We start from the raw sequence: 25,876 nt of genomic DNA, 5'->3' as shown, positions 1-25,876 counted from the left end.
AATGGGTATGTAACTGCATGAGATGGGAGTGGGGGTGGGGTTGTAAGGAGACCTGCCTAATTTGGCATCCCTCCCAAGATCAATAATGCAGCATGGTGCATACTACCAGCAAGAGGTGGAACTAGATGTATAAGATAATATAAAGTGATTTGGAAAGCAAACAGTACCCACCAGTACCATCAGTTGTTAGAGTGGGCCATGCCCATGCCAAGCCCTCACATAACCTTCCACCTCATTCTGTGCAACTTATACATAACCGTTCCTCAGGAACGTACACCTTCAAGTTTCCAATACGGAATCGAAAAACGTACTTTACTCATAACTTCCAAGGCCATAACATCTCAAATCACTTTATAATAACCTAACTGCATGAAGCACAATCAGTTACTGCCATGTAGTTCATGTATGTGTCTGTTCACCATACACGTGATTCTTTCAACTTTGAACTTCTCAAGACAACATTGTTGCTGTAGGAACCATCTGCCATTTTGAGGGTACAATCCCAACTGGCAGAACGACCACCCTGCTCCATCATAGGAGCTCTGGCAGTGCCCGCAGCATCGCCTAATGTGGGTAATGGAGGTTTTGAGCAACCAAAAGTTTCAGTGGTTCAGGTGAGTGATAAACATCCCCGAACACTATGGGCAGAATTTTACGGCCCCGTTTTGGCGGGGACGGGGCCGTAAAATGCGGCAGGGCCGTTATAAACCCCATTGACGACAGCGGGAACATAAAATACCCCTGTCGTAAAATTCTGCCCTACATGGAGGAGTTCTCCCAGTGACTAAACCAACTGTCCTCTCTCAACAAACATCACCACAAATATTTAAACAGACCATTTAACTCATTTTTGTGGAACCTAATCTCAGGCAAACCTGTTGCCACACTCACATAGCAACAGCAACTTCCTTTTAAAAAAGTGATTCAGAGGCTATGAAGCATTTTGGGTGAAGCATTATGAGATATAAAATGTTGAGTTGGTGCAAGTTCTTCATTCGCTAGATTGGAAGATGATTTCATTTCCCTACGTGAGTATTTTTTTCCTTACATTTGTCTGTGTGCTCTATTTTGCGCTTTTAAAAAAGTATATATTTTTTGTCTTTGGGGTATACTTTCCTCTAAAGTTAACAATAGCAAAGAAAATCTTTCCAGCCTAGATTTAGCGAAGTGACAGCACTGACCACTGACCTCAAAGAAAGCTGTCAACGAAAACCTAGCAATCTCTGTAGCATGAATTTCTTCCGAAAGTGATGTTACTAAGCAGCCAATCACACTGAAGTATTCTCATACACAGCAAACCAGGAAGTAAATTACACTGATTAGTCTTCAATTTTAATTAAATTCTACAAAGAGCAAAATAAATAATTGAGACTTATACATAGGATTAAGGTAGATGCTAAAATACTTTTTAAAAAATTTAAAATGTGAACTTTATCATAATGGAGACATTTGACATTCTGCAAATATAAAATCAGTTTTTCGGGGACTAAATGGGTTATAAACAGTAATTATGAACTTAGTTTGCCATTGAAATCCAGTAACACATCATTCAACAAGGCGTAACCAGATTTCAAAGGTTTTTACAGTGAGACTAATAAGGTAAGGGGGCATGTTCTCACTGGTTCAGTGATTCCTGCTTGATTGCAATCTGGAGGGACTTCAATAGCACATCCTGTGGGGAAGCATAGAATCACTGACAGCAAATTCTGTGTTTATGCGTTAGAGCGCACATGTACAGTCTAGAGACATTGTTATCAGTTTCAGATAAGTAATGACGGAGAACGCTGACAGTTTTGCTGTCATTACTACCGCAAAATTCAGGCCAATTAAAAATGTGTTCAACTATAAATTTTAAATTAATTCTAGCTTAGTTTATACTTGAGTAGGTCTAAGACTAGTCTTGATCTCAGTAGTATGAGCACATTGGTAGCATTGTAAACTGTTCCAATGTGCAAATAACTGAATAGAACAATGTTCAATGTGAATTAAACTTGATGAGCCAAACCCAGAAAGGTTGATATGAATCTCGTAACACTGCAATGACCAGCAAGGTTGTATGAAGAGGCAACATTATGTAACAATGCCAATGAAGTTCACTTTAACTCAAAAGCTTGTGAAGAGTTGCTTCCCTATTAGAAAGTTTCTACAGCATTTTATATTTTAAAATTGCTGTCTTAACTCAAAGTAGCTAATTCACAATAACAATAAATTACTTATCTGCCTTCTGGACATGCAAAATAAAAGTTTTTCAGGAATACAAGTCCATTAGGCACAGCAAACCTGTTGCTTTTTGCTAGATAGATCAATGGTATCTGCCATAAAGGGGTGGGCTTTTTACCCTGATAATCTTGTAATGATCCTAAAAGCTATTGTATTATGATTGCAGATAGAAACTTTCAGCTTTTTAGTCTTTTTGCTGCCCACTACATCAAACATGTTTACCCCATAACATTGAGGTGGAGGTGGAGGGACGTAGTGGTATTATCACTGGACTGGTAATCCAGAGACCCAGGGTAATGCTCTGGAGAACCTGAGTTTGAATCCCAACACACTAGATGGTGGAATTTGAATTCAATAAATATCTGGAATGAAAAGTCATGAAACGATTGTCATAAAAAACCCATCTGGTTCACTAATGCCCCTTTAGGGAAGGAAATCTGCTGTCCTCAACTGGTCTGGCCTACATGTGACTCCAGACCCACAGATATGTGGTTGACTCTTAAAATGCCCTCTGAACAAGGGCAATTAGGGATGGGCAATAAATGCCTAGCCAACGATGCCCACATCCTACGAATGGATATTAAAAAAAATCAATGTTCAAGTTCTCAAATATAAAATTAATAATTTATATGAATTAAAGGTTAAATTATGTACAATATGCTTTTTAAACAGAAAAGTGCGCTTGAATTCAAAGTAGTTTTCTTTCACAAAGCCACATTTGATCAGCAGCTCTAAAAACTAATGTAAATTGGAGGTTCAGTTTTTCTTTTGAAACAATCTATTTCAGTCAAGTTCAGAGGCTTCTCCTGGTCCTATTGTTGGCTCATGTCCAGTCTAAATGGTGTTCCTGCAGTGATCTGGCCAAGATGCTCGCAGCTCTTTATTGATGTAATAATATAGCCATGTTATGAATGGCAGGACTGTAATGAGAACCGCAATGGAAAGTCTGAAGCCACCAAGGTACCTGGAAAATATAACAATATCATATTAAATTTATCACCAACTGAGACTGCACAAAGGAACAATACTATAAAACAATACATTGCCCTTTGTTAATTTGAAACGTGTATTTCAAATAAATCCTATCCATTGGGTAAAGGATGCCAATCTAATTTTGGGCAGTGCTTAGTAACTGATTCATTGTGTTGGAAACAATACCATGACCCAAATAAAGCCTTAGGTCCTCATAGATATGAGCAACTGCGGTCATATAAACATTGTCAATTTGTATTAAGGGAGATTAAGGACATACAGGTGGAGGACAGGGATTGGATGGTTCCTTGAGCACGTATAAAAAGATACTGACACAGGAGGAGAGTGGAGTCAGGAGATATATACCTGAAATGTTTCACTCTGTGTGTAAATCTATACCAAGTAAAGATTGGCTTTGGTTTCTTCCTTGACCTACTGGCTATCAGGAAAATAACAAACATCACTCCCAAAGGCCTCTGCACGTTCAAGTTAACAGGGAAGACTTTGGTTTTTAAAGTATTTCCTTCTATATTACTGTTCTCCTTTAAAGTACCATAGATGTCATCGTATAAGTTGACATTTGAAACCTTGAAAAACCCCTCCAAAAGTGGGGGTCGATCTGTATACCGAGTGTAAAAAATGAAACGCTGGCGTGGGTGTGGGTGGTCACCATTTTGAAATGTCATCTGCTTCCGATGTAGAGTGGGCATATCTTAAAGTCTTGTGCACCTTCGCAACACAGCCTGTATCGTCTGCTTGATCCATTATGTCCATTTAGAAGGTACCCAGTAAATAAAACATGAATCTGCGGGGAGAAAAATTGAGGCTGTCTACTAATGAGACTGTAGTATTTCATGGCTGAAAAGAGGGGTTGACTTATAAGATGAATAAATGCAAAAATCGATTTTTGGGGCCGGAAAAATGGGGTTGACTTTATATGTCGCAATTTACGGTGTATTTAGCAAATCAAGAAATCACTCAGGAAATCAGCTGGGCAGCTAGCTGGCTGCAGAAACCACAAGGAGGGAGTGCTCTCCAACCAAAGATGGAAACCAAATGATCTAACAACCATGTTAAAGAGGCAACTTCAGGACCACTGCCGCTCAAAATCATAAAAATTGTGCCATATGTCTCTAATGTATCCTGAAACTGGAGTGACAATCAGAGACAATGTCCTTCCATGGCCTTCCAAGTCGCACCACTGAGCCAATTGCCTAGTCCAGGACTGTTCAGAGAGGAAGCCTTCAGTTGTTTGACTCATAGCCATTTACAGCAAAGAAGGAGGCCATTTGGCCCATCGTGTCCACGCTGGTCAACAAAGATCTGACTACGCTAATCCCATTTTCCAGCGCTTGGCCCATAGCCCTGGAGGCTATGGCAATGCAAGTGAATATCTAAATACTTCTTAAATGTTGCAAGAGTTTCTGCCTCAACCACCCTTTCAGGCAGTGAGTTCCAGACTCCCACCATCCTCTGGGTGAAATAATCTCTCCTCAGCTCCCCTCTTAACCTTCTACCTCAACATAGATCTATGTGCCCTGGTTCTTGATCCCTCTACTAATGAGAAAAGTACCTTCTTATCCTCCCTATTTATGCCCCTCATAATTTTATACATATCTATCAGATCCCCTCTCAACCTTCGCTGCTCCAAGGAAAACAACCCCAGCCTATCCAATCTTTCCTCATAGCTCAGACCCTCCAGCCCAGGCAGCATCTGGTAAATCTCCTCTGCACCCTCTACAGTGTAATTACATCCCTCCTGTAACGTGGTGACCAGAACCGCATGCAGTACTCCAATTATAGTTTAGCCAGCGTTTTATACAGTTCCAGCATAACCTCCCTGCTCTTGTATTCTATGCCTCAGCTAATAAAGACAACTATCCCATATGCCTTCAGGGATCTGTGGATATGCACAACAAGGTCCCCCTGATCTTCAGTACTTTCCAGGGTCCTACCATTCATAGTGTAATCCCTTGCCTTGTTAGCCCTCCCCAAGTGCATTACCTCACACTTTTCCGGGTTGAATTCCATTTGCCACTGCTCTGCCCACCTGGCCAGTCCATTGATATCCTCCTGCAGTTTACAGCTGTCCTCCTCACTATTTACCACCCTACCAATATTTGTCACCTGCAAACTTCTTGATCATACCCTCTACATTTAAGTCCAAATCATTTATGTACACCAGGAACAGCAAGGGCCCCAGCACCGAGCCCTGTGTAACCCCACTGGAAACAGAGTTCCAGTCACAGAAATATCCCTCTACCATCACCCTCTGCTTCCAGCCTCTCAGCCAATTTTTGGATCTAACGTGCCACTTTGCCTTGGATCCCATGGGGTCTTACTTTCTTGACCAGTCTGCCATGAGGGACCTTCTCAAAAGCTTTGCTAAAATCCATGTAGACCACATCAAATGCATTACCCTCATCAACACTCCTTGTTACCTCCTCAAAAATTCGTCAAACATGACCTTCTCTTAACAAGTCCATGCTGACTATCCCTGATTAATCCGTGTCTCTGTTTGTGCTTACCCTTTTCTGATAATCCTGCATAAGTGGATAGCAGTGCCCACCTACAAAGCTTAGTCATTTAGACCTGGTCTATGTTACTGTGGAAACAGGGCACAATATGATCCTGAAATGAGGGCAAAGAACTGAAGCCATGTATTCTGGGCTAGATAGGAGTGAGTCCTCTAATTGTTGTCTGACAGATTAGCTACTGGTTTGGAAATCTACAGGGCTATGAGTGACAGGATTTGAAAAATATTTGCTATTTGGCAGCATCTCACATATTTACTTTTAACAGCGACACTAACTTCAGCTCATGTTAATATTCCACACAATGAATCATTGCATTTTAACTGTTAGGCACTGGTAATCACTGAGCAAATGATTCTAGGTGCACTTAAACTGGAAAAAAATAATAGCAACAAGATGGCAATGTGGGTCAGAACACTAACAAGCAGCACTGAAGTGGCAAGTCACATGTTTAATCCACCCACTCTGCTCAACTCCTAATACAAATTGTGCAAGGCAAAGGTTAAACTATATCCTTGAAGGGGAGGGGGTGGGGGCATGAGGGGAGAAGAATAGCTGGGGTGTTCTTTCCAGGTTCACTTTCAGCTCATGTCTCTAGCCAAAGAGGGGATTGGTGAACCTAGCCATCTATCCAATGTCTATGGCCAAGGTTAACATCACAACAGAACCTAGAAAGAATGGGGAAAAAGTTAAGGGTGCATATGACTCACTGAAGAGTCAATTTTCTCTTTTTGAAAATATATACAGAACTCTACTGTTCATACTGGATATTGTTCATTCTATGCAAAATGATAGCAAAAATGAAACTTAACTCAAATATTTCTCTAATTTTTAAAAAATTTATTCTTTCATGGGACGTGTGCATCATTTGCAAGGCCGGCATTTGTTGCCCATCCCTAATTGCCCCTTGAACTGAGTGTCGAGCTAGGCCATTTCAGTGTGTAGTTGACAGTCAACCACATAGTTGTAGATCTGGAGTCACATGGAACCCAGACTAGATAAGGATACCAGATTTTCTTCCCTAAAGGACATTAGTGAACCAGATGGGTTTTTTACGACAATCAATGATAGTGCCATGGTCACCATTACTGAGACTAGCTTTACATTCCAGATTTATTAATCAAATTTTAATGCCACCAGCTGCCGTGGTGGGATTTGAACCCGTGACCCCACACCATTAGCCTGGGCCTCTGGATTACTAGTCTAGTGACGTTATCACTATGCCACTGTCTCCTGTAAATGCAGGAGAGGTAGTAGCAATTTTAGAGGACTAGTTGATACCCTTTGGGTAGTCTGTGATCTGAAGCACCTGTAATGTTTAACATCTAGCCTGTCCCTTTAAGACCACTGGGACCATTTGTATAACAAATGGCAGTACTGTAGACAAACCACAATACCATCTCTATGTTGTATATGGCACTAGTCCTGTGAACAAGGCTTTTGGTAAACATTAACATTTGCTAAAGAGTGATACTGAATGAAGAGTCATTGATAAGGTGGTAATATGTGAGAATCCAATTGCTCTGAAGGACATGAGTTTTCAGATTAATAGATGGTTCTGCTATTTAAGAAGGGTTGTAGAGATAAGCCAGGGAACTACAGACCAGTGAGTCTCACATCAGTGGTAGGGAAACTATTAGAGAAAATTATGAAGGAGAGAATCTATCTCCACTTGGAGAGGCAAGGTTTGATCAGGGATAGTCAGCATGGCTTTGTCAGAGGGAGGTCATGCCTAACAAATCTGACTGAATTTTTTGAGGTGACCAGGTGTGTAGATGAGGGTAGTGCAGTTGATGTAGTTTATATGGATTTCAGCAAAGCCTTTGACAAGGTCCTACATGGGAGACTTATAAAAAAGGCAAATGCACATGGGATACAGGGTAATTTGATAAGGTGGATTCAAAATTGGCTTAGTTGTAGGAGAGAGAGGGTGATGACAGAAGGCTGGTTTAGTGACTGGAAGCCAGTGTCCAGTGGCGTACCACAGGGATCTGTGCTGGGTCTCCTATTATTTGTTATTTATATAAACAACATAGATGACTGTGTGGGGGGTAGGATTAGTAAGTTTGCGGATGACACAAAGATTGGCCGGGTGGTAAACAGTGAGGTTGTGTGTCTTGGGCTACAGGAAGATATAGACAGGATGGTCAAATGGGCAGATAAGTGGCAGATGGAATTTAACCCTGAAAAGTGTGAGGTGATACACTTTGGAAGGAATAATTTGTCAAGGAATTATTCAATGAACGGCATGACACTAGGAAGTTCTGAAGAACAAAGGGACCTTGGCGTGTGTGTCCATAGATCTCTAAAGGCGGAGGGGCATGTTAGTGGGGTGGTGAAAAAGGCATATGGGACACTTGCCTTTATCAATCGAAGCATAGATTACAAAAGTAGGGAGGTCATGTTGGAGTCGTATAGAACCTTGGTGAGGCCACAGCTGGAGTACTGTGTGCAGTTCTGGTCGCCACATTATAGGAAGAATGTGATTGCACTGGAGGGGGTGCAGAGGAGATTCACCAAGATGTTGCCTGGGATGAAACATTTAAGTTATGAAGAGAGGTTGGATAGACTTGGGTTGTTTTCGTTGGAGCAGCGAAGACTGAGGGGCGACCTGATCGAGGTGCACACGATTATGAGGGGCATGGACAGGGTGGTTAGGGAGCTGCTGTCCCCCTTAGTTGAAGGGTCAGTCACGGGGGCACATAAGTTCAAGGTGAAGGGCAGCAGGTTTAGGGGGGGATGTGAGGAAAAACCTTTTTACCCAGAGGGTGGAGATGGTCTGCAATGCACTGCCTGGGAGGGTGGTGGAGGCGGGTTGCCTCACCTCCTTTAAAAAGTACCTGGATGAGCACTTGGCACATCATAACATTCAAGGCTATGGGCCAAGTGCTGGTAAATGGGATTAGGTAGGTAGGTCAGGTGTTTCTCACGTGTCGGTGCAGACTCGATGGGCCGAAGGGCCTCTTCTGCACTGTGTGATTCTGTGATATATATTCTATCTCTGATAATCCTTGGAAAGCATAAGATTGTGGGCAGACACATTGAAAGAAAGAGCTTCTAGGTTTAGGAGTATTGTACAGAATATTGTTGGAATGAATAAAGGAACCTAGATGATGAATTATTCATGTTATTTCTTTAAATATCATATGCCTGAAGATTTGTTTGAAAAATATTGAACTATACTCACTTTCCCGAATGTCGACACAGAAGAATCCATATAACAATAATAACTAACCCCAAAAACTCCCTGCAAAACAAAACAAAATAACAGAGCAAAAATCAAAATGGTCCTATTTCGTAATCTCACAAAAAAAAAGCATTGTGATTTGAAGGTAGCAAAGCAATTATTGAACAGACAAATCACATACATAACTCACATAAAAAAGGAATTTACATCTATAGGAAATGTAAAAAGAAATGTAAAAAGTTCATAGTAACAACCACAGTGAATACAGACAATTAACTTATTTTGAAGGTAATTCATGCCATCATTCTTGAAAAAACTTGCAATTATACAGCACTTTGGAATGCTAAGCACTTTACTGCTTACTTAAGTGCAGCCACTTCATTGTATAGGTAAACCCAGTTGTTAATTTGCACACAGCAAAGTCCCACAACCAGCCATGAGATCTTTTCACAACCACCTGACCAGCTAGACAAGCCTCAATTCAAAACCTAATCTGAAAAATTGCATCTCTGATAATCTAGCACTCCATCCTAGTGACAGCCTAGATTACATGAGGCTTGAGCTCTCAATCTTCTGACTCAGAGGTACAAGTGATACCAATTGAGCCAAACTGAAGATTGACAGGAAAATTACCCAGTCTGCCCTGTACATTGCCTAGTGGCTGAACCAAGGTTGACCTGGGTAAAAGGCCTGGGAGCATCTCGCTCTGCCCAAGCTCTGGGACAAAGAATAGTGTGTGACATTGAAAGATCCAAAAGGGCAAAAATAAAATGAAATGAAAGGGGTGCCCAAAGTAGCAATTACTTGTATTTCTACAGCATGTTTAATGTAGGAAAATGAACCAAATATGCTTGAATATTACTGAAAAGAGAGACATGTTGCTGAAGCTTTTCATCTTGCACTCATCAGGACAAATGGAAGAATACCAAATTTCAAACAATCACCACAATTTATACTACAGGTGGAAAGGGTGCTGATTGGTTGGCAAATCAGCTCTGATTGGCCAAGGCATTACCATGGCGAAAGCAACAGGGAACTATAGACTCCACAAGCTCCTGGGCAATTCAAAAAAGATGCAAGACTTGAACATATTCCTTTTGTTTGCAGAGAACGGGTCCCTGGGGATGAATGTCTAGCACCTTTTCTCCTGCTGTATAAATTTTTGTGCTTGATTGAAGTTCGGCATTCTTGCGTATCCTGATGAGAGAAAGATGAAAAGCTTTGGCAACTCACCTTCCTTTTCAGCAATACTCAAATGTGTTTACTTGTAAATGAATGATTGATGGTTAGGCCACAGCTAGAGTATTGTGTGCAGTTCTGGAATCCGCATTATAGGAAGGATGTGATTGCACTAGAGAGAGTGCAGAGGAGATTTACCAGGATGTTGCCTGGGCTGGAGAGTTATAGTTATGAGGAGAAATTGGATAGACTGGGGGTTATTTTCCTTGGAGCAGAGGAGATTGAGGGGGGACATGGTTGAGGTGTATAAAATTATGAGGGGCATAGATAGGGTAGACAGGAAGAAACTTTTCCCTTTGGTGGAGAGATCAATAACCAGGGGGCATAGATTTAAGGCAAGGGGCAGGACGTTTAGAGGGGATGTGAGGAAGATTTTTTTCACCCAGAGGGTGGTGGGAATCTGGAACTCACTGCCTGAAAGGGTGGCAGAGGCAGAAACCCTCATAACATTTAAGAAGTATTTGGATGTGCACTTGCGATGCCTTGGCATACAAGGCTTTGGGCCTAGTGCTGGAAAATGGGATTAGAATAGTTAGGTACTTGTTTGACCAGCGCAGACTCGATGGGCCAAAGGGCCTTTTTCTGTGCTGTAGACCTCTATGACTCTATGACATGCAGTAAAATGTTATTGCTTGTGTCAGTTAAAATGGAAGTTGCGTACCGCCCCTCCTCCTCTTGGAAAACGTTCTTTGCAGTGCGTCGAAGCCGCCAAGCCCATAGGATCGCAACCATTGAACACATGTACACGTGCAAATCCGAGAGACTCCTCCAGATGAAGTTGTCTACAAAGGATTAAGGTAAAAGGGATGATAAACGAAGGGGAAAAAAATCAAGATTGAGACAGGAAATATCATATGGACCTTCTCTTATGAGCTACTTCACAGGAATTCCTTAAAATTAGTGTTGCCACAGCAACACAGTAACTTAAAACCTGATGATCTTAATCCTGAACTATATTTAGTTAATTTTTTAAAGAAAATCATGCATAGCTTTCTGATAATTCTAAGTTGTGCATGATCAAGAATGAACATCAAGCTGCCTGTTAGTAAAAAAGGACAGCTGATCATTTATGACATACTACTGTCCCAGGCCCAACCATCTTCAGCTGCTTCAGCAATGACCTTCCTTCTATCATAAGGTCAGAAGTGGGGATGTTCGCTGATGATTGTACAATGTTCAGCACCATTCACGACTCCTCAGATACTGAAGCAGTCCATATCCAAATGCAGCAAGACCTGGACAATATCCAGGCTTGGGCTCTCAAGTGGCAAGTAACATTCGCGTCACACAAGTGCCAGGAAATGACCATCTCCAACAAGACAGAATCTAACCATTGCCCGTGACACTCAATGGCATAACTATCACTGAATCCCCCACTATCAACATCCTGGGGGTTAACATTGACCAGAAACTGAACTGGACTAGCTATGTAAATACTGTGGCTACAAGTAAAGGTCAGAGTCTAGGAATCCTGTGGTGAATAACTCACCTCCTGACTCCTCAAAGCTTGACCAACATCTACAAGGCACAAGTCAGGGGTGTGAGGGAACACTCTCCACTTGTCTGGATGAGTGTAGCTCCAGCAACACTCAAGAAGCTTGACACCATCCAAAGCAAAGCAGCCTGCTTGACTGGCTCCTCATCCACAAACATTCACTCCCTCCGCCACTGATGCACAGTGGCAGAAGATCTACAAGATGCACTGCAGGAACTCATCATGCCTCCTCAGACAGCATCTTCCAAACCCACGACCAGTACCATCTGGAAGGACAAGGCAGCAGACACATGGGAAAACCACCATCTGGAAGTTTCCCTCCAAGCCACACACCATCCTGACTTGGAAATGTTCCTTCACTGTCGGTCAAAATCCTGGAACTCCCTTCCTAACAGCAGTGTGGGTGTACCTATACCACATGGACTGCAGTAGTTCAAGAAAGCAGCTCACCACCACCTTCTCACGGGCAATTAGGAGTGGGCAATAAATGCTGGCCCAGCCAGCGACTCCCACATCCCAGAATTAATATATAAAAAAACAATTATTGATGGTGCAAAAAGCAATCATGAAAAATGCCACATGAATGGGAATGGAAATAGAAACTTGTTTTCTGGTTGCTTCTGAAATGCGACAGTTGAAAAGATTGTCCAACCTTCAATGTGTAACGTAACAAACTTAAATCACAGATTTACAGACTCAATATTTTGGGGGGGATAGCAAAGGTTTGTTTTCGTAGATCATAGGAGAAAGAGGACACTTGCACTGAATTACGAGGACTGGTACCAGTGGGAAAACTGACAACTGCTCAGGCACAAATACTATAAGAAATGAAGATCGATCAGTTTTCCTGTAATGGAAGGCTGCATGTCCTGAGCTATCATCATTCAGATCAAAAGACCATGCACTGAGAGAAAGAAGGGAGCTGATAATACTGGCAAGGTGCTTTTCAGAATATGTTGCTGATTGAGCACATGGTGGTCAGCTAAGTTGCCGTAACTAGTTCTTTGGCAGAAAAATTAAAAACGAAAAATGACCTTTCCATTTTCTACACCGGCCATGTTTCTAGCTTTTCTGAATGAGATGGTCAATTCAGCAACAAAGTATGGGCAGTTTTTTTCTGCCCTGTGCACTTGTGATCATGAAGAACTATATTAAAAATGTCTCACTGTCTAATTAAACGCAGACCGCTTTACCAACCATTAGCGAGGCCAGACACTCACCACATTACTCTGAGATGCATCAAAATATTCTACAACAACTTGCTATTATAACCTAACCTTTAACCTATTGAAATGCCTCTAGGTGCTCGACAGAAGCATCATCAAACAAAATTTGACACTTAACCACACTGTGAGACCAAACGCTGGGTCAAAGAGGTAAGGTTCAAGAAGCAATTTCAAAGGAGAGAGGTGGAGATTCAGGGAGAGACTTCCGGATCTTGGGGCCCCAGCAACTGAAGGCATGGTCGCCAATAGTGGGGCACTGAAAATTGGGGTTGTACAAGAGACCAGAATGGGGGAGCGCAGGGATTTCGGAGAGTTGTGGAGCTGAAAGAGGTTGCAGAGTTAGTGAGGCGACAAGGCCAATCACGGATTTGGAAACAGGGGTGAGAAGCATTCTTTGCATTCAACAATAAATATAGCCTAAGGGAAATACTGACTGAGTGACAATGTGCTTTCTACCTGTGATTGGTGGATTCAGCCCAACAAGAAAGGATAAAGCAGCAGGGATTACGTAGACAACCTGTTGATGAAAAGAGGTGGTGAGAAATTTCTTTGTTCTTTACTTAACATCAACATTTAACCAAAATGTTACTGAGCAATTCTTAAGAAGTCCACTTTGTAATTAAATATACTCACGATCCATATTCCTGCATCTGGATCATTAATCTGTGACAATTCAAAAAAAAAAAAGAGAGATTACATTTTTGAATAAATTGTTTTGAGATGGAGATTCATAACTGTTTACTGTTCAACTATTTAATTTTAATTACAGTGCAAGGTGACCAGTTGCATTTGTGTATATGAGGTGATGTCAAAACCCATTAAGCAAATGTTTAGGTATTTTCCTTCACAGACACAGCAGTGGAGGTTCTTCAATGTGGTGATGAGTGTCCCTGTCATTTAATTATGTATCAGTGATTTAAATAATCATACAAATTTAACAACGGAACATAAATCTGCTTCCAAATTTCTGCTAACTGCACATTTCCTAGATTTGCATAAAATTAGCCATTTTATGCAAATCTAGGAAATGTGCAGTTAGCAGAAATTTGGAAGCAGATTTATGTTCTGTTAAGTTTGTTTGATTATTTAAACCATTGGTGCATGATTAAATAACACAGCCACTCTAGACAATACACAATAGGGGACAGTAGAGTGCGCTGTTTACCTTACAATGAGGAGTTCCTCTCCATGCAAAGTACAACAGTGTACATGTTGAGAGTATTGGTGGCATGTCAGTTCAAATTCCTGAAATACTTCACAAAATTGTAATTACACCAACACTTAACCCTGACGTCTGGAGTTTTCATGACTTCTATACATCTGTTCCCCCGCAGTACAAATCTATATATCCTACCTATATAACTGTGGAATAGTGAAAAGAAATTTCATTCTGCTAGCTAAAATGCATAAGTTTACATATTTTAGTTTGTAAGAAAGTACTGACATTAAAATTAGAAATCAGATTAACAATGCGATTCCAAACTATCAATTACCTTTAACTTCAGCAATGGGGAAACTTCTGAAAGCTATAATTCAGGACAGAATTAATCGCCACATGGACAAATGCGGGTTAATTACGGGAATAGGGCATTTTTTGAAGAGGTATCAGAGAGGGTTGACAAGGGCAATGCTGTTGATGTGGTGTACATGGACTTCTGAAAGGCATTTGATACAGTGACGCACAACAGACTGGTGAGAAAAGTTATAGCTCATGGAATAAAAGCGACAATAGCAACATGGATACGAAATTGGCTGAGTGACAGGAAACAGAGTAATGGTTATTGGTTGTTTCTCAGTGGAGGCAGGTTTGTTGAAGAGTTCCCTAGGGGTCAGTACTGGGACCCTTGCTTTTCCTGATATATATTAATGATCTAGACCTTGGTGTACAGGGAACAATTGCAAAATTTGCCAACGATACAAAACTTGGAAGCATTGTAAACTGTGAGGAGGTCAGTGTAGAATTTCAAAAGGACATGGACAAGTTGGTGGAGTGGGCAGATAGGTGGCAGATGAAGTTCGATGCAGAGAATTGTGAGGTGATTCATTTTGGTAGGAAGAGCAGGACAGACAATATAAAATAAAGGGTACAATTCTAAAGGGGGTGCAGGAGGAGAGGGACCTGGGTGTATATGTGCAAAAGTCATTAAAGGTGGCAGGACAGGTTGAGAGCGTAGTTAGTAAAGCATGCAGTATCTTAGGCTTTATTAATAGGGGCATAGAATGCAAGAGCAAGGAGGTTATGCTGAGCTTGTAAGACACTAGTTATACCTCAGTTGGAGTATTGTGTCCAGTTCTGGGGGCTGCATTTAAGGAAGGATGTGAAGGCATTGGAGAGAGTGCAGAAGAGGTTTACAAGAATGGTTCCAGGGATGAGAAACTTCAGTTATGAAGATAGATTGGAGAGGTTGGGACTCTTCCTTGGAGAAAAGAAGGTTGAGAGGAGATTTAATGGTGTTATTCAAAATCATGAGGGGCCTGGACAGGGTAGACCGGGAGAAACTGTTCCCATTGGCAGAAGGATTGAGAACAAGATGGCACAGATTTAAGGTAATTGGTAAAAGAAGTAAAAGTGATACAAGATATAACTTTTTCACACAGCAAGTGGTTAGGATCTGGAATGCACTGGCGCAGGCAGGTTCAGTCAAGGAATTCAAGAGGGAATTAGATGATTATTTGAAATGAAAGAATGTACAGGGTTACAGGGAGAAGGCAGGAGAATGGCATTAGATGAAATGCTAATTCAAAGAGACAGAGCAGACATGATGGGCCAAATGGCCTACCTCTGCACCATAAGAATTCAGTGATTCTGTGACCTCTATTCATGGGTTGCAGTTACATAGCCCATTGTGTGTTCAATTCACTGCACCAGCATAATTTTAGTACCAATAAACATGACAAATATTTATTCCCACAGAAAAACATGGAAATTATTATGTCTGAAAGGTTATCATTTTTGCTAACTTTAAACTTTTGCTGACTCACTTGAAACATTTATGACTAAGTGTCATATCCATAATTATTACAAGCTGACACAATCTTGGCTTTTTCCTTGCTGCTACAATTTTCATATCACAAAAAACAGTCAGTTACTTAACCTTAAAAAGGCTCAGACTAATATCAGTAATGGAACATCATAGCGAAAATGCGTGGTCTTCGACTGATGTGTTTGTGCAGTGACTAATTTTTCTGGCCACAGTCAAACAGCATCTTGGCTTTAAAATTCCCATCTGCATTTTCAAATTCTTCCATGGCCTCGCCCCTTCTGCATCTGTGATCTCCTCCAGCCCCACAGCCTTCCGGGATACCTGCACTCATCTAATTCTGCCCTCTTCAGCACTCCCAATTTTCATTGCTCCGCCACTGGTGAAGAAGGCTTCAGCTGCCTAGGTCTGAAGTTCTGCAATCCCCCTAAACCGCTCTGATTCACTGTTTCTCTCTCTTTCCTTTAGGATGTTTCTTAAAACTTGCCTCTCTGACTGGCCATTCGCCTTAATATTGCCTTTTGTGACTCAGTTCATCATTTTATTGTAAAATGCTCCTCTACAGCGCCTTGGGACATTTTACAATGTTAAAGGTGTAAGTATAAGTAGCTCAAAAACAAAAATACCTGGAAAAACTCAGCAGGTCTGACAGCATCTGCGGAGAGGGACACAGTTGACGTTTCGAGTCCGTATGACCCTTCATCAGAACTAATACTAAATGCCTTAATTCTGATGAAGAGTCATACGCACTCGAAACGACAACTGTATCCCTCTCCGCAGATGCTGTCAGACCCGCTGAGTTTTTCCAGGTATTTTTGTTTTTGTTCTAGATTTCCAGCATCCGCTGTATTTTGCTTTTATCTTACTATAAGCAGCTGTTGTTGCTGTACTAAAACGTGTTGTCAAATCTTTCTCCACTTTACCATAAGATTAACCCTGACAGAAAATTCCACGCTGAGATCTTATTAACTGGGTGGCAGTCGACACACAGCACAGTGGTGTAGTGAGTTGTTTCTGTGAATCCCTGTAGACATCAGGTCTGTTGTAACAAAATCAGTATGAGCCAGAAACAAAGAGACCTCAACAAAAGGAGGTAAAACAGGTCATACTTCAATCTCAATGCACTGAAGAGGGGCATTGGCAAAAAAAATTGTGAATTGAAAAAAAAAGAACAAGAATATGTATTAAAAGTTCTGACTGTAAGGATAAATCTTATTGCAATATAAATTAAGCTTGTAGTCAAAGTGCATATAACATTATTGCAGCTTGTTTATAATACATTCTAGAAGTGCCACAGAAGAGCTAAAAGCCAGTGTTTATTTTAAAAGTTCCCCGTTCATCAGACTTTGAACTGCAAATAATGCATGTGAATGACTTTGGTGTCACCAGCATTTTCTTCAAAAAGCACAGCTGTATCAAAAGCTTGGTTTATCCAGAAATAGCAGCATCTCACCCTCCCCCCGCAAATTACCTTCAACACCCTGTCAACATATTGCATTACTTCTGACTTTGTTGCAAACATTGTAAATATTCTGTACTCTGCATGCTGAACCAAAGCTCCAAACAACTCATCAATTTATATGGACAGGTACAAAAATATTCTCTAATTTTCTCCTGCTGATTCTGATGATTTCATTTCATAGCAGTTGGTATCTCAACCGAATGGCTATTCCTAATCAATGAGTGTCAGCAAGTTATTTTAACATGAGGTTCATTACAATAGAATCCAGCCCTGTACTCACTTACATCCATACATTTCAACTATGTGCCTCCAAAAGCATCTTTAATGTAGCAAAGGACTTCACAGAGACAAAAATCAGTCAACTGAACCACATCAAGAGATTTTAGGACAGATGAACAAAAGATCGATCAGAAAAATAGATTTTAAGGAGAGTCTTACAGGAGGAGAGGGGGCCAGAGATGTTTAATCGCAGAATTCCAGAGCTCAGAGCCTAGGCAGCTGAAAGTGCAACCACCAATGGTGGGTAATGGAAATTGGGGATGTACAAAAGGATAGAATTGAAGGAACATAGAGGGTTGTAGGGCTGGAGGAGCCAGAGAGCTAGGGAAGGGCAAGGCCATGGAGGGATTTGAACAAAATTATGAGAATTTTAAATCTGAGGTGTTGCTGGACTGAGAGCTAACATAGGTCAGTGAGCACGGGGCTGATGGCTGAACTGGATTCAGTATAAGTTAGGCAGGATTTAGGATGAAATTAAGTTTACAAAGGGTGGAAAATGGCAGGGGGTGGGGGGTGGGTCAGGAGACTATTGAAGTAGGTGAGTTTGAAGGGAACAAAAGCATTGATGAGGGTTTCAGAACTTTGCAGCTGTAGTTCTGAGGATGGTGGATTAGAGATAGAAGCCTTGCCCATTCCTCCTCTCTGGCTCTCCCCTCCCACCATGCTGAGCGTTGCTGAGGCCAACTGTAGCATGATAACTGCTTCTCTACCTGAGATCACTTAACACAACACAAAATGTTGATGGCAAAATTACTATTATCGAATACATTAGCTATATAATTTTGATTTCCAATGTTATTCCATGGCTACTCTGATCATGCAAAGTTAGCTGTAGTTTGTATAAAAATAGGAACATTAAACAGTTGATGTGTTGCATCCTTTATTGTATGTTATGCTAACCTACAATGGTTTCGGATTTGAGCGTGAGATCTTACTGCTATACAGCAAGAGCTTGCATTTATATAGCAGCTTTAATGGAGTAAAACATCCCAAGGTGCTTCACCAGGAGTGTTGCCAAACAAAATTTGACACCGAGCCACATAAGCCTGCTCAATGAGTTCGGCTTTAAGGAGCCCCTGAAAGGAAAAGAGAGAAGTGCAGAGGTTTAGGGAGGGAATTCCAGAATTTGAGGCTTAGGCAGCCGAAAGCACAGCTACTTATAAGAGCGTGACTAACATAAGAGATGCACAGGAGGCTCACGGTCACCATATTCCCTCAGAAATGAAGAACAGAATGAGACAGGAGGAGGAAAGGCAAACATAATTAAACAGGTAATAAAGTAAACGGTGAATTCGGTGATTGTTGAATAAACATTACACCAGCGTACCTGGTATTGTTGGATGCCGTAGAGATATCAGCGGAATAGCTTAGTCACTCTGGAATCAGCCTGAAACTTGTCTTTTTGGGTTAAATGTTACTGGAATGATGAACTGCTTTAAAGTGGAGGTATCGTGACATCTGATGGGAAAGTGAACATTGACTTGCTGATGGTTGTAAATGAGCTGAACCTTCAGAGGGCAGAACCCTTCCTGTGGAAGAAGGTGTGGAAAGGAGCACACAAGGCCAGTTGGGTGCAACCTTATTGTCCCTTGTCATGTCACCCACCAACTTTCACGAATTCTGCCAGTCTACAAAATTGCACAGCCCTCTCACTGCTGACAATGGGCTGGATCCAATGATATTTGTGCTGTGGATTTCCACTTTCCCAAAGTTAACTTCATTCTGGCGCTAGCTATACTTGATTTCAGCTATAGCAATGTCATCAGGCAAGCTAAGGAGCCAATCGCATTGAAGTATTCTCACAGTCAGCAAACCAGGAAGTAAAACACACTGATTATCCTTCACTTTTAAGTGATTTTATAGGAAGTGAAATGAAGACTGAGCATACACATGGGATGAAGCTAAAAAAACTGACAGTAACTTTGAGGCTCTGCACATGCCCACAATAACACAGTTATCTAGAGATTCTGCCAGTAATTATTGCCTCTGCAGAGGGTGCTGCTGGCCTTGCTGTAAGAACCTTTGAAAAAGTTACACTTGTTAAGTGAGGTGTAACTGGGATTTTAAGAGTGGACTAAGTTCATAATTACTGCTGAACACCTTCACCAGCCCTGAGAAGTTAATTTAACAATTGGTGAATGTCAAATTTCTCCATTATGACAAAAAAATCCCATTTTAAAATATGCATTGTTTATTTGTACATCAGCTTCTTTCTTAATCCAATCATAATCATTAATTTCACAATCTAAAATATTAAAGTGAAAGTAGTGCATTTAACTTCTTGGTTTGCTATGTGAGATTACTTCACTGTGATTGGTTGCTTACCCTACTTAATGACATCACTGTTGCTGATCACCTGGAGAGCTCGTTGATTTGGCACCAGATTTAAACAGCCTGCAGGAAAGGGGCAGGCCATGCCACAGAGATCACTAGCTCTTTGTAGACAGCTTTCTTCAAGGTCAATGGCAGCACGTTACTTCACCACAAAATCCAACCCATTATATTTTTTTAAAAATCTATGGAATGTTTATCATATAGAGAAATTTGACACTCCATAAAGTTAGTTTTTCAGGGCCAGAGAGGTTGGTCCACAATAATTAGGAACTTATTCTCTTTCTCTCTCGGGTAACATGTCCCAAGAGGGAGCATGGACCTCAATATTAATCTTGCTCTAGAGGCATGGATCATCTTCGTTGGTGGTACATTCATCCAGTTTGCGAGGCTCTTTAATAAGGTCATTCTTTATCTACCTCGATCTCTTTTACCATTGATCTTTCTCATCAGTGTCAGACTTCCTAAATCATGATTTCTTATTATGTGTCCAAGAAATTCCAACTGTCTCTTCCTGATCTTGGTCAGCAAAGTTCTGTTGGTCTCAGATTTTACTTGCACCTCTTCATTGGTAGTGTGACTTGTCCAAGATATCTTCAAAAACCACAATGCTGCAGCCTCAATTCTTCTCTGCATTACTCCACTGATTGACCAACACTCCCTTCCAGATGTCAAAATTGGTCTGATTCTCAGTTTTGTTTTCATGGCTAATTTTGAGTTGATCATTATTTTCTTAATTTTTTTGAAATGCATTTTTGGCCATTGCAGTCCTTTGTCTTTTCTCTTAGTCGCCCTTTCTGTTCAATATAAACATACTTCCTAGGTAACAAAATTTGCTCTGAAGAAGAGTTATATGGACTCAAAATGCTAACCCTGTTTATCTCTACACAGAAGCTGCCAGACCTGCTGAGTTTTTCCAGCATTTTCTATTTTTATTTCAGATTTCCAACATCTGCAGTATTTTGCTTTTAACAAAATTTGTCGACCTGTGTGACCTTTTTATTCTTCACTGTGATCTCACATTCTGGTATGATTTTCTTTTTGGACACTATTATACATTTTGCTTTCCACTCTGAAGAGGAACTTATTACACCGTTAAACACCCAGCTACACCTCATTTTACATTGAGTAGCTTTTCCAAGGTTCTTACATTGAGACAAGTAGCCTAAGAGTGGAAGTTCACATCAATTCAAGCAATTTCTAAGATTTCCGTCCGCGGGGACTTCAACAGTGTGTCCTGTGGAGCAGCAGGAGTCACTGACAGCAACTTCTGGATTTCTGTGTTTGTGTGTGTGTGGATACCTGAAGTTGCTGTCAGTTTCACAGTTGTAACGATGGTGAACATTGACAGTTTCATCATCATTACAACCGCAAAATCTGGACCAGTATGATAAAAATAACAAGGGCCCTTTCCTGAAGATTAAACAATTTTTCCCGGTGGCAAGCATCTCTTTAAATCCATTTCTTACAAAGTAGTTCCCTTATCTTTATATGTGTTTCTCCAACAGCAACGTGTACTTATGTAGCACCTTTAACATAATAAACCACCCAAAGTGCTTCACAGAGGCATTATAAAACAAATTATGACAGCAAGCCACAAAGGTGACCAAAAAGCTTGGTCAAAGAAGCAGGCTTGAAGATGTATCTCAAAGGAGAAAAGTGGAGTCGAGAGATGGAGAGGTGTAGAGAGGGAACTCCAGAGTTTGGGGCCCAGGCAACTGAAGGCACATCCACCAATGGTGCAGCAATTATGATTTGGGAAGCACAAGGGGCCAGGATTAGAGGAGTGCAAAAATCTCGGAGGGTTGTGGGACTGGGAAAGATTACCTTATTTCAAATAATAATTTATTTTATTCATTCCTGGGATGTGGGCTTCACTGGCTAGGCCAGCATTTATTGTCCGTCTCTAATTGCCCTTGAGTGTTATAAGTGTTATGATGTGGCAGATGATGTGTGCCAGGCGGACCAAATCCACAAGGAAAATTTAGCCACGCTATCACAACGGTTTTGCAATTTGTATTTACTATGAGAAGATGTGTGCACTGATTTCAAAAGTAATGAGTCTACTAAGACCTTTAGAGATTTTAAAAATTAAATTAAAATATTTATTAACAAAATAAAAGATTTCAAACACATACATAAGACTTAATATTCTAACAAATCCTAAAATTCCGAATTAACCCGACTCCCATTTACACACCCCCTTTAAGGCAACAGTCCACAATAGATATTAGATTTAAAACAAAACCAGCAAATTACCACAGTACGCACTTGTCAGTGGAGTTCCAAATGGTTTTCTCCAACTTCAGTTATTGGACACAGCCGACTTATGCACAAATGTCTGGAAACTTCTTCAAGGCTTTTTCACACATTCCTGTTAGATCTTACATAACCCTCACCTCACATAGCCTTTCATTCTCCTTTTTGTATGTTTCTCTCTCTTTAATATGTAAATTCTATTGTTCCTTATGTCTTTGGAATGGTACCTTTCCCATAATATAAAACACTTCATGTTGCCAATATTGTCAGTAATCTTTGGGAAAAATAAACACACTCCGTAGCCTTGCTTATCTGGCTAGTTGTAAACAGACTAGCATCCCTTTGAAATCCAAACAGTCCCTTCACTTATCTAAAAATGCAAATTCCCTTCTTACCTTACATGCTAAGCCAGTATCCATGTTTACTCATTAGCTTTTCAAACACATCTAGCTTCTTTTGATAATTCCAAGCTTGCAGTCTACCTGATTCCAAATGTAATTAAATCACACTGACAGGACCAACTACACTCACACCCATAAACCTACTTTACAATAAACCAGAACAATATTCTGAAAATTATTATACTTTTATAACAGAAGGTGGCAGTGAACTGCCTACTTGAACCGCTGCGGTCCATGTGGTATAGGTATACCCGCAGTGCTGTTTAGGAGGGAGTTCCAGGATTTTGACCCAGCAACAGTGAAGGAATGGCGATATATTTCTAATTCAGGATGGTGTGTGGCTTGGAGGGGAACTTCCAGGTGGTGGTGTTCCTATGCACCTGCCGCCCTTGTCCTTCTAGATGGTAGTGATCATGGGTTTAGAAGGTGCTGTCTAAGCAGCCTCGGTGAGTTCTTGCAGTGCATCTTGTAGATGGTACACACTGCTGCTACTGTGCGTCGATGGTGGAGGGAGTGAATGTTTCTGTTTGGGGTCCATTCAAGATGCTTTGTCCTAGATGGTGTCAAACCTCGAGTTTTGTTGGAGCTGAACTCATCCAGGCAAGTGGAGAGTATTCCATCACACTCCTGACTTGCACCTTGTAGATGGTGGACAGGCTTTGGGGAGTCAGGAAGTAAGTTACTTGCCACAGGATTCCTAGCCTCTGACTTTCTCTTGTAGCCACAATATTTATATGGCTGGTCCAATTCAGTTTCTGGTCAATGGCAAACTCTAGGATGTTGATAATGAGGGATTCAGTGATGGCAATAGCATTGAATGTCAAGAGGCTCTTGGATTCTCTCTTGTTGGAGATGGTCATTGCCTGGCAACGTGGTACGGATGTTAACTTACCACTTGTCAGCCCAAGCCTGGATATTGTCCAGGTCTTGCTGCATCTGGACATGGGCTGCTTCAGTATCTGAGTAGTTGCGAATGGTGCTGAACATTGTGCAATCATCAGCAAACATCTCCACTTCTGACCTTATGATAGAAGGAAGGTAATTGATGAAGCGACTGAAGATGGTTGGGTTGAGGACACCACCTTGAGAGACTCCTTCAGTGATGACCTGGAACTGAGATGATTGGCTTCCAACAGCAACAACCATCTTCCTTTGTTCTAGATATGACTCCAACCAGTGGAGAGTTTTCCCCCGGATTCCCATTGACCCCAGTTTTGCCAGGGATCCTTGATAACACACTTGGTCAAACGCTGCCTTGATGTCAAAGGCAGCCACTCTCACCTCACCTCCGGAGTTCAGCTCTTTTGTCCATGTTTGAACCAAGGCTGTAGTGAGGTCAAGAGCTCGGTGATCCTTTCGGAACCCAAACTGAACATCAGTGAGCAGATTATTGCTAAGCAAGTGCTGCTTGATAGCACTGTTGATGACACCTTCCATCACTTTACTGATGATCAAGAGTAGACTGATGAGGCGGTAATTAGCCGGATTGGATTTGTCCTGCTTTTTGTTATGGGACATACCTGGGCAATTTTCCACATTGCTGGGCAGATGCCAGTGTTGTAGCTGTACTGGAACAACTTGGCTAGGAGCACTGCTAGTTCTGGAGCACAAGTCTTCAGCACTATTGCCAGAATATTGACAGGGCCCATAGCCTTGGAAGTATCCAGTGCCTTCAGCCGTTTCTTGATATCACGTGGAGTGAATCAAATTGTCTGAAGACTAGCATCTGTGATGCTGCGGATCTCCGGAGGATGCCAAGATGGGTCATCCACTTGGGACCTCTGGCTGAAGATTGTTGCAAATGCTTCAGCCTTGTCTTTTGCACTGATACTCTCATTTGGCCTGTTGAGGTTGTCTTGATGCAAACTGGTATTGGACATTCTAAAGCAGTTGGGACAACCCTTTTCACAAAGTTAAGCAAGATGGTAAATAGCTTGGATTGCAGTTAATTCTCCATGAACCAAGTGAACACAGAGGCTGGAAAGTAGCTTGGCTTTGAGTTTTTTTTTTCAAACTCTGCTGTTAATTATTGAGAACAATAATTTTAAAAAAAGAGGATGCCAGTCACAATAACCTGGAACACCTTTTTTGGGGTGATACAATCGGGGAGCGAAGTTGGACTTGGGCATGTTGTCCCACACTCTGTGCACTGGGGAGTGGGGATGTTGAATGAAGCTTGTGGCCCCCACTGAGTTCGCGAGCAGTTAACAGGAAACTCACCTGCACGTAAGCAGCGAGCGCGAAAAAGAAAGCCATGCAGATGTTGCAGGCTCTCCAGGACCAGAGGTAGACCGGCGGGGGAGGCGAATTGCAGAGACCTGGCTGTGATTTTCCTTCCATTTTCCTTCCGTTTCATATTCTTACCCAGTAACTTTGTGCTGGTGACGTGCGGTGTGGGTCCACCCCTTACGCTTTGCGTGCCCGGGGGTGGTGGGGGTGGAGGTGAAGACAACTTCAACCAAGGCGTTCCTTTAGCTCAGAGGTCTGAGAGCAGGGGGCAGCCTGTTGGAGTGTTTCAGAAAGACCATTGCCAGGGATGGCCATGGAGCCTCGTCTCAGCACCTTCGGGACAGCAAATGCTGCCTTTAAATTACAGCAAAAGTTGGAAAATGTATTGGAGCCAAATGAAATCAGTTTAATCTAAATTGCAGATTAAAACCCCAGCACACATTGTCTTGACATGACCCAGGCAGAAGTTTTATTACTCGTGGTTATGACGACCCCTGACACTACACTCAGACATCTGTTTGCCAGGGGCTTCTTAAAATTTAAAGGAGGCTTTGCTAAAAACAATCTTGGAAATTATTTTTAATTTCTCCAGTGTCCTTTATCGATTTTTTTTAACGTAGCTCTAAATTTAAATGTGAAATGGTCTAGCCCCCCTCTCTATCTCTGTAATCTCCTCCAGTCCCACAGCCTTCCAAGATATCTGTGCCCCTCCAATTCTGGCCTCTTCAACATCCCCGATTTGAATTGTTCCACCGTTGTTGGTCGTGCCTTCAGTTGTCTAGGCTCCAAGCTCTGGAATTCTCTCCCTGCACCTCGTTTTCCTACAGTAAGACATTCCTTAAAACCTACCTCTGTGGCCAAGCTTTTGGTCATCTGACCTAATATCTTCCTGTGTGGCTCAGTGTCATATTTTGTTTTATAATGCTCCTGTGAAGTACTTTGGGGGTGTAAAGGTGGTATGTAAATATAAGTTGTTGTTGCAACCCCATTCATATTATTTGTTCCACAAAACTAGCTAAATGTTAATCAGTGGTACCTGTTGGTTTACTCAGTAAAACCAT

At 41.5% G+C, this 25,876-nt stretch overlaps 1 protein-coding gene across 1 annotated transcript; it reads right to left on the bottom strand.

The window, feature by feature from the left end:
* Positions 1-1,310: 1,310 nt before the first annotated feature.
* tmem220 (transmembrane protein 220) lies at positions 1,311-24,978 on the bottom strand. The gene is made up of 6 exons (XM_078570729.1): positions 24,807-24,978; positions 13,507-13,536; positions 13,330-13,390; positions 10,814-10,934; positions 8,914-8,973; positions 1,311-3,184 (listed from the first exon to the last, which is right to left on the bottom strand). Exons 1-6 carry the CDS (start codon positions 24,924-24,926, stop codon positions 3,055-3,057), a joined length of 522 nt encoding a protein of 173 aa, XP_078426855.1. The 5' UTR covers positions 24,927-24,978; the 3' UTR covers positions 1,311-3,054.
* Between the last annotated feature and the right edge of the window lie 898 nt (positions 24,979-25,876).

The sequence above is a fragment of the Cetorhinus maximus genome, chromosome 24 (genome assembly GCF_964194155.1).
Source record: "Cetorhinus maximus chromosome 24, sCetMax3.hap1.1, whole genome shotgun sequence".
NCBI classification, from domain to species: domain Eukaryota; kingdom Metazoa; phylum Chordata; class Chondrichthyes; order Lamniformes; family Cetorhinidae; genus Cetorhinus; species Cetorhinus maximus.
This window is presented reverse-complemented; position numbering and strand designations above follow the sequence as displayed.

What these genes read in the sequence shown, in the direction of transcription:
- tmem220 (XM_078570729.1), bottom strand. Translation starts at nt 24,926, where the DNA reads ATGGAAGGAAAATCACAGCCAGGTCTCTGCAATTCGCCTCCCCCGCCG. An exon ending in GCTGAATCCACCAATCACAG is followed by an intron (nt 10,935 to 13,329) that starts GTAGAAAGCACA and finishes AATCCTTTGTAG; the next exon opens with ACAACTTCATCTGGAGGAGT. An exon ending in CTGTGTCGACATTCGGGAAA is followed by an intron (nt 3,185 to 8,913) that starts GTGAGTATAGTT and finishes TATATTTTCCAG; the next exon opens with GTACCTTGGTGGCTTCAGAC.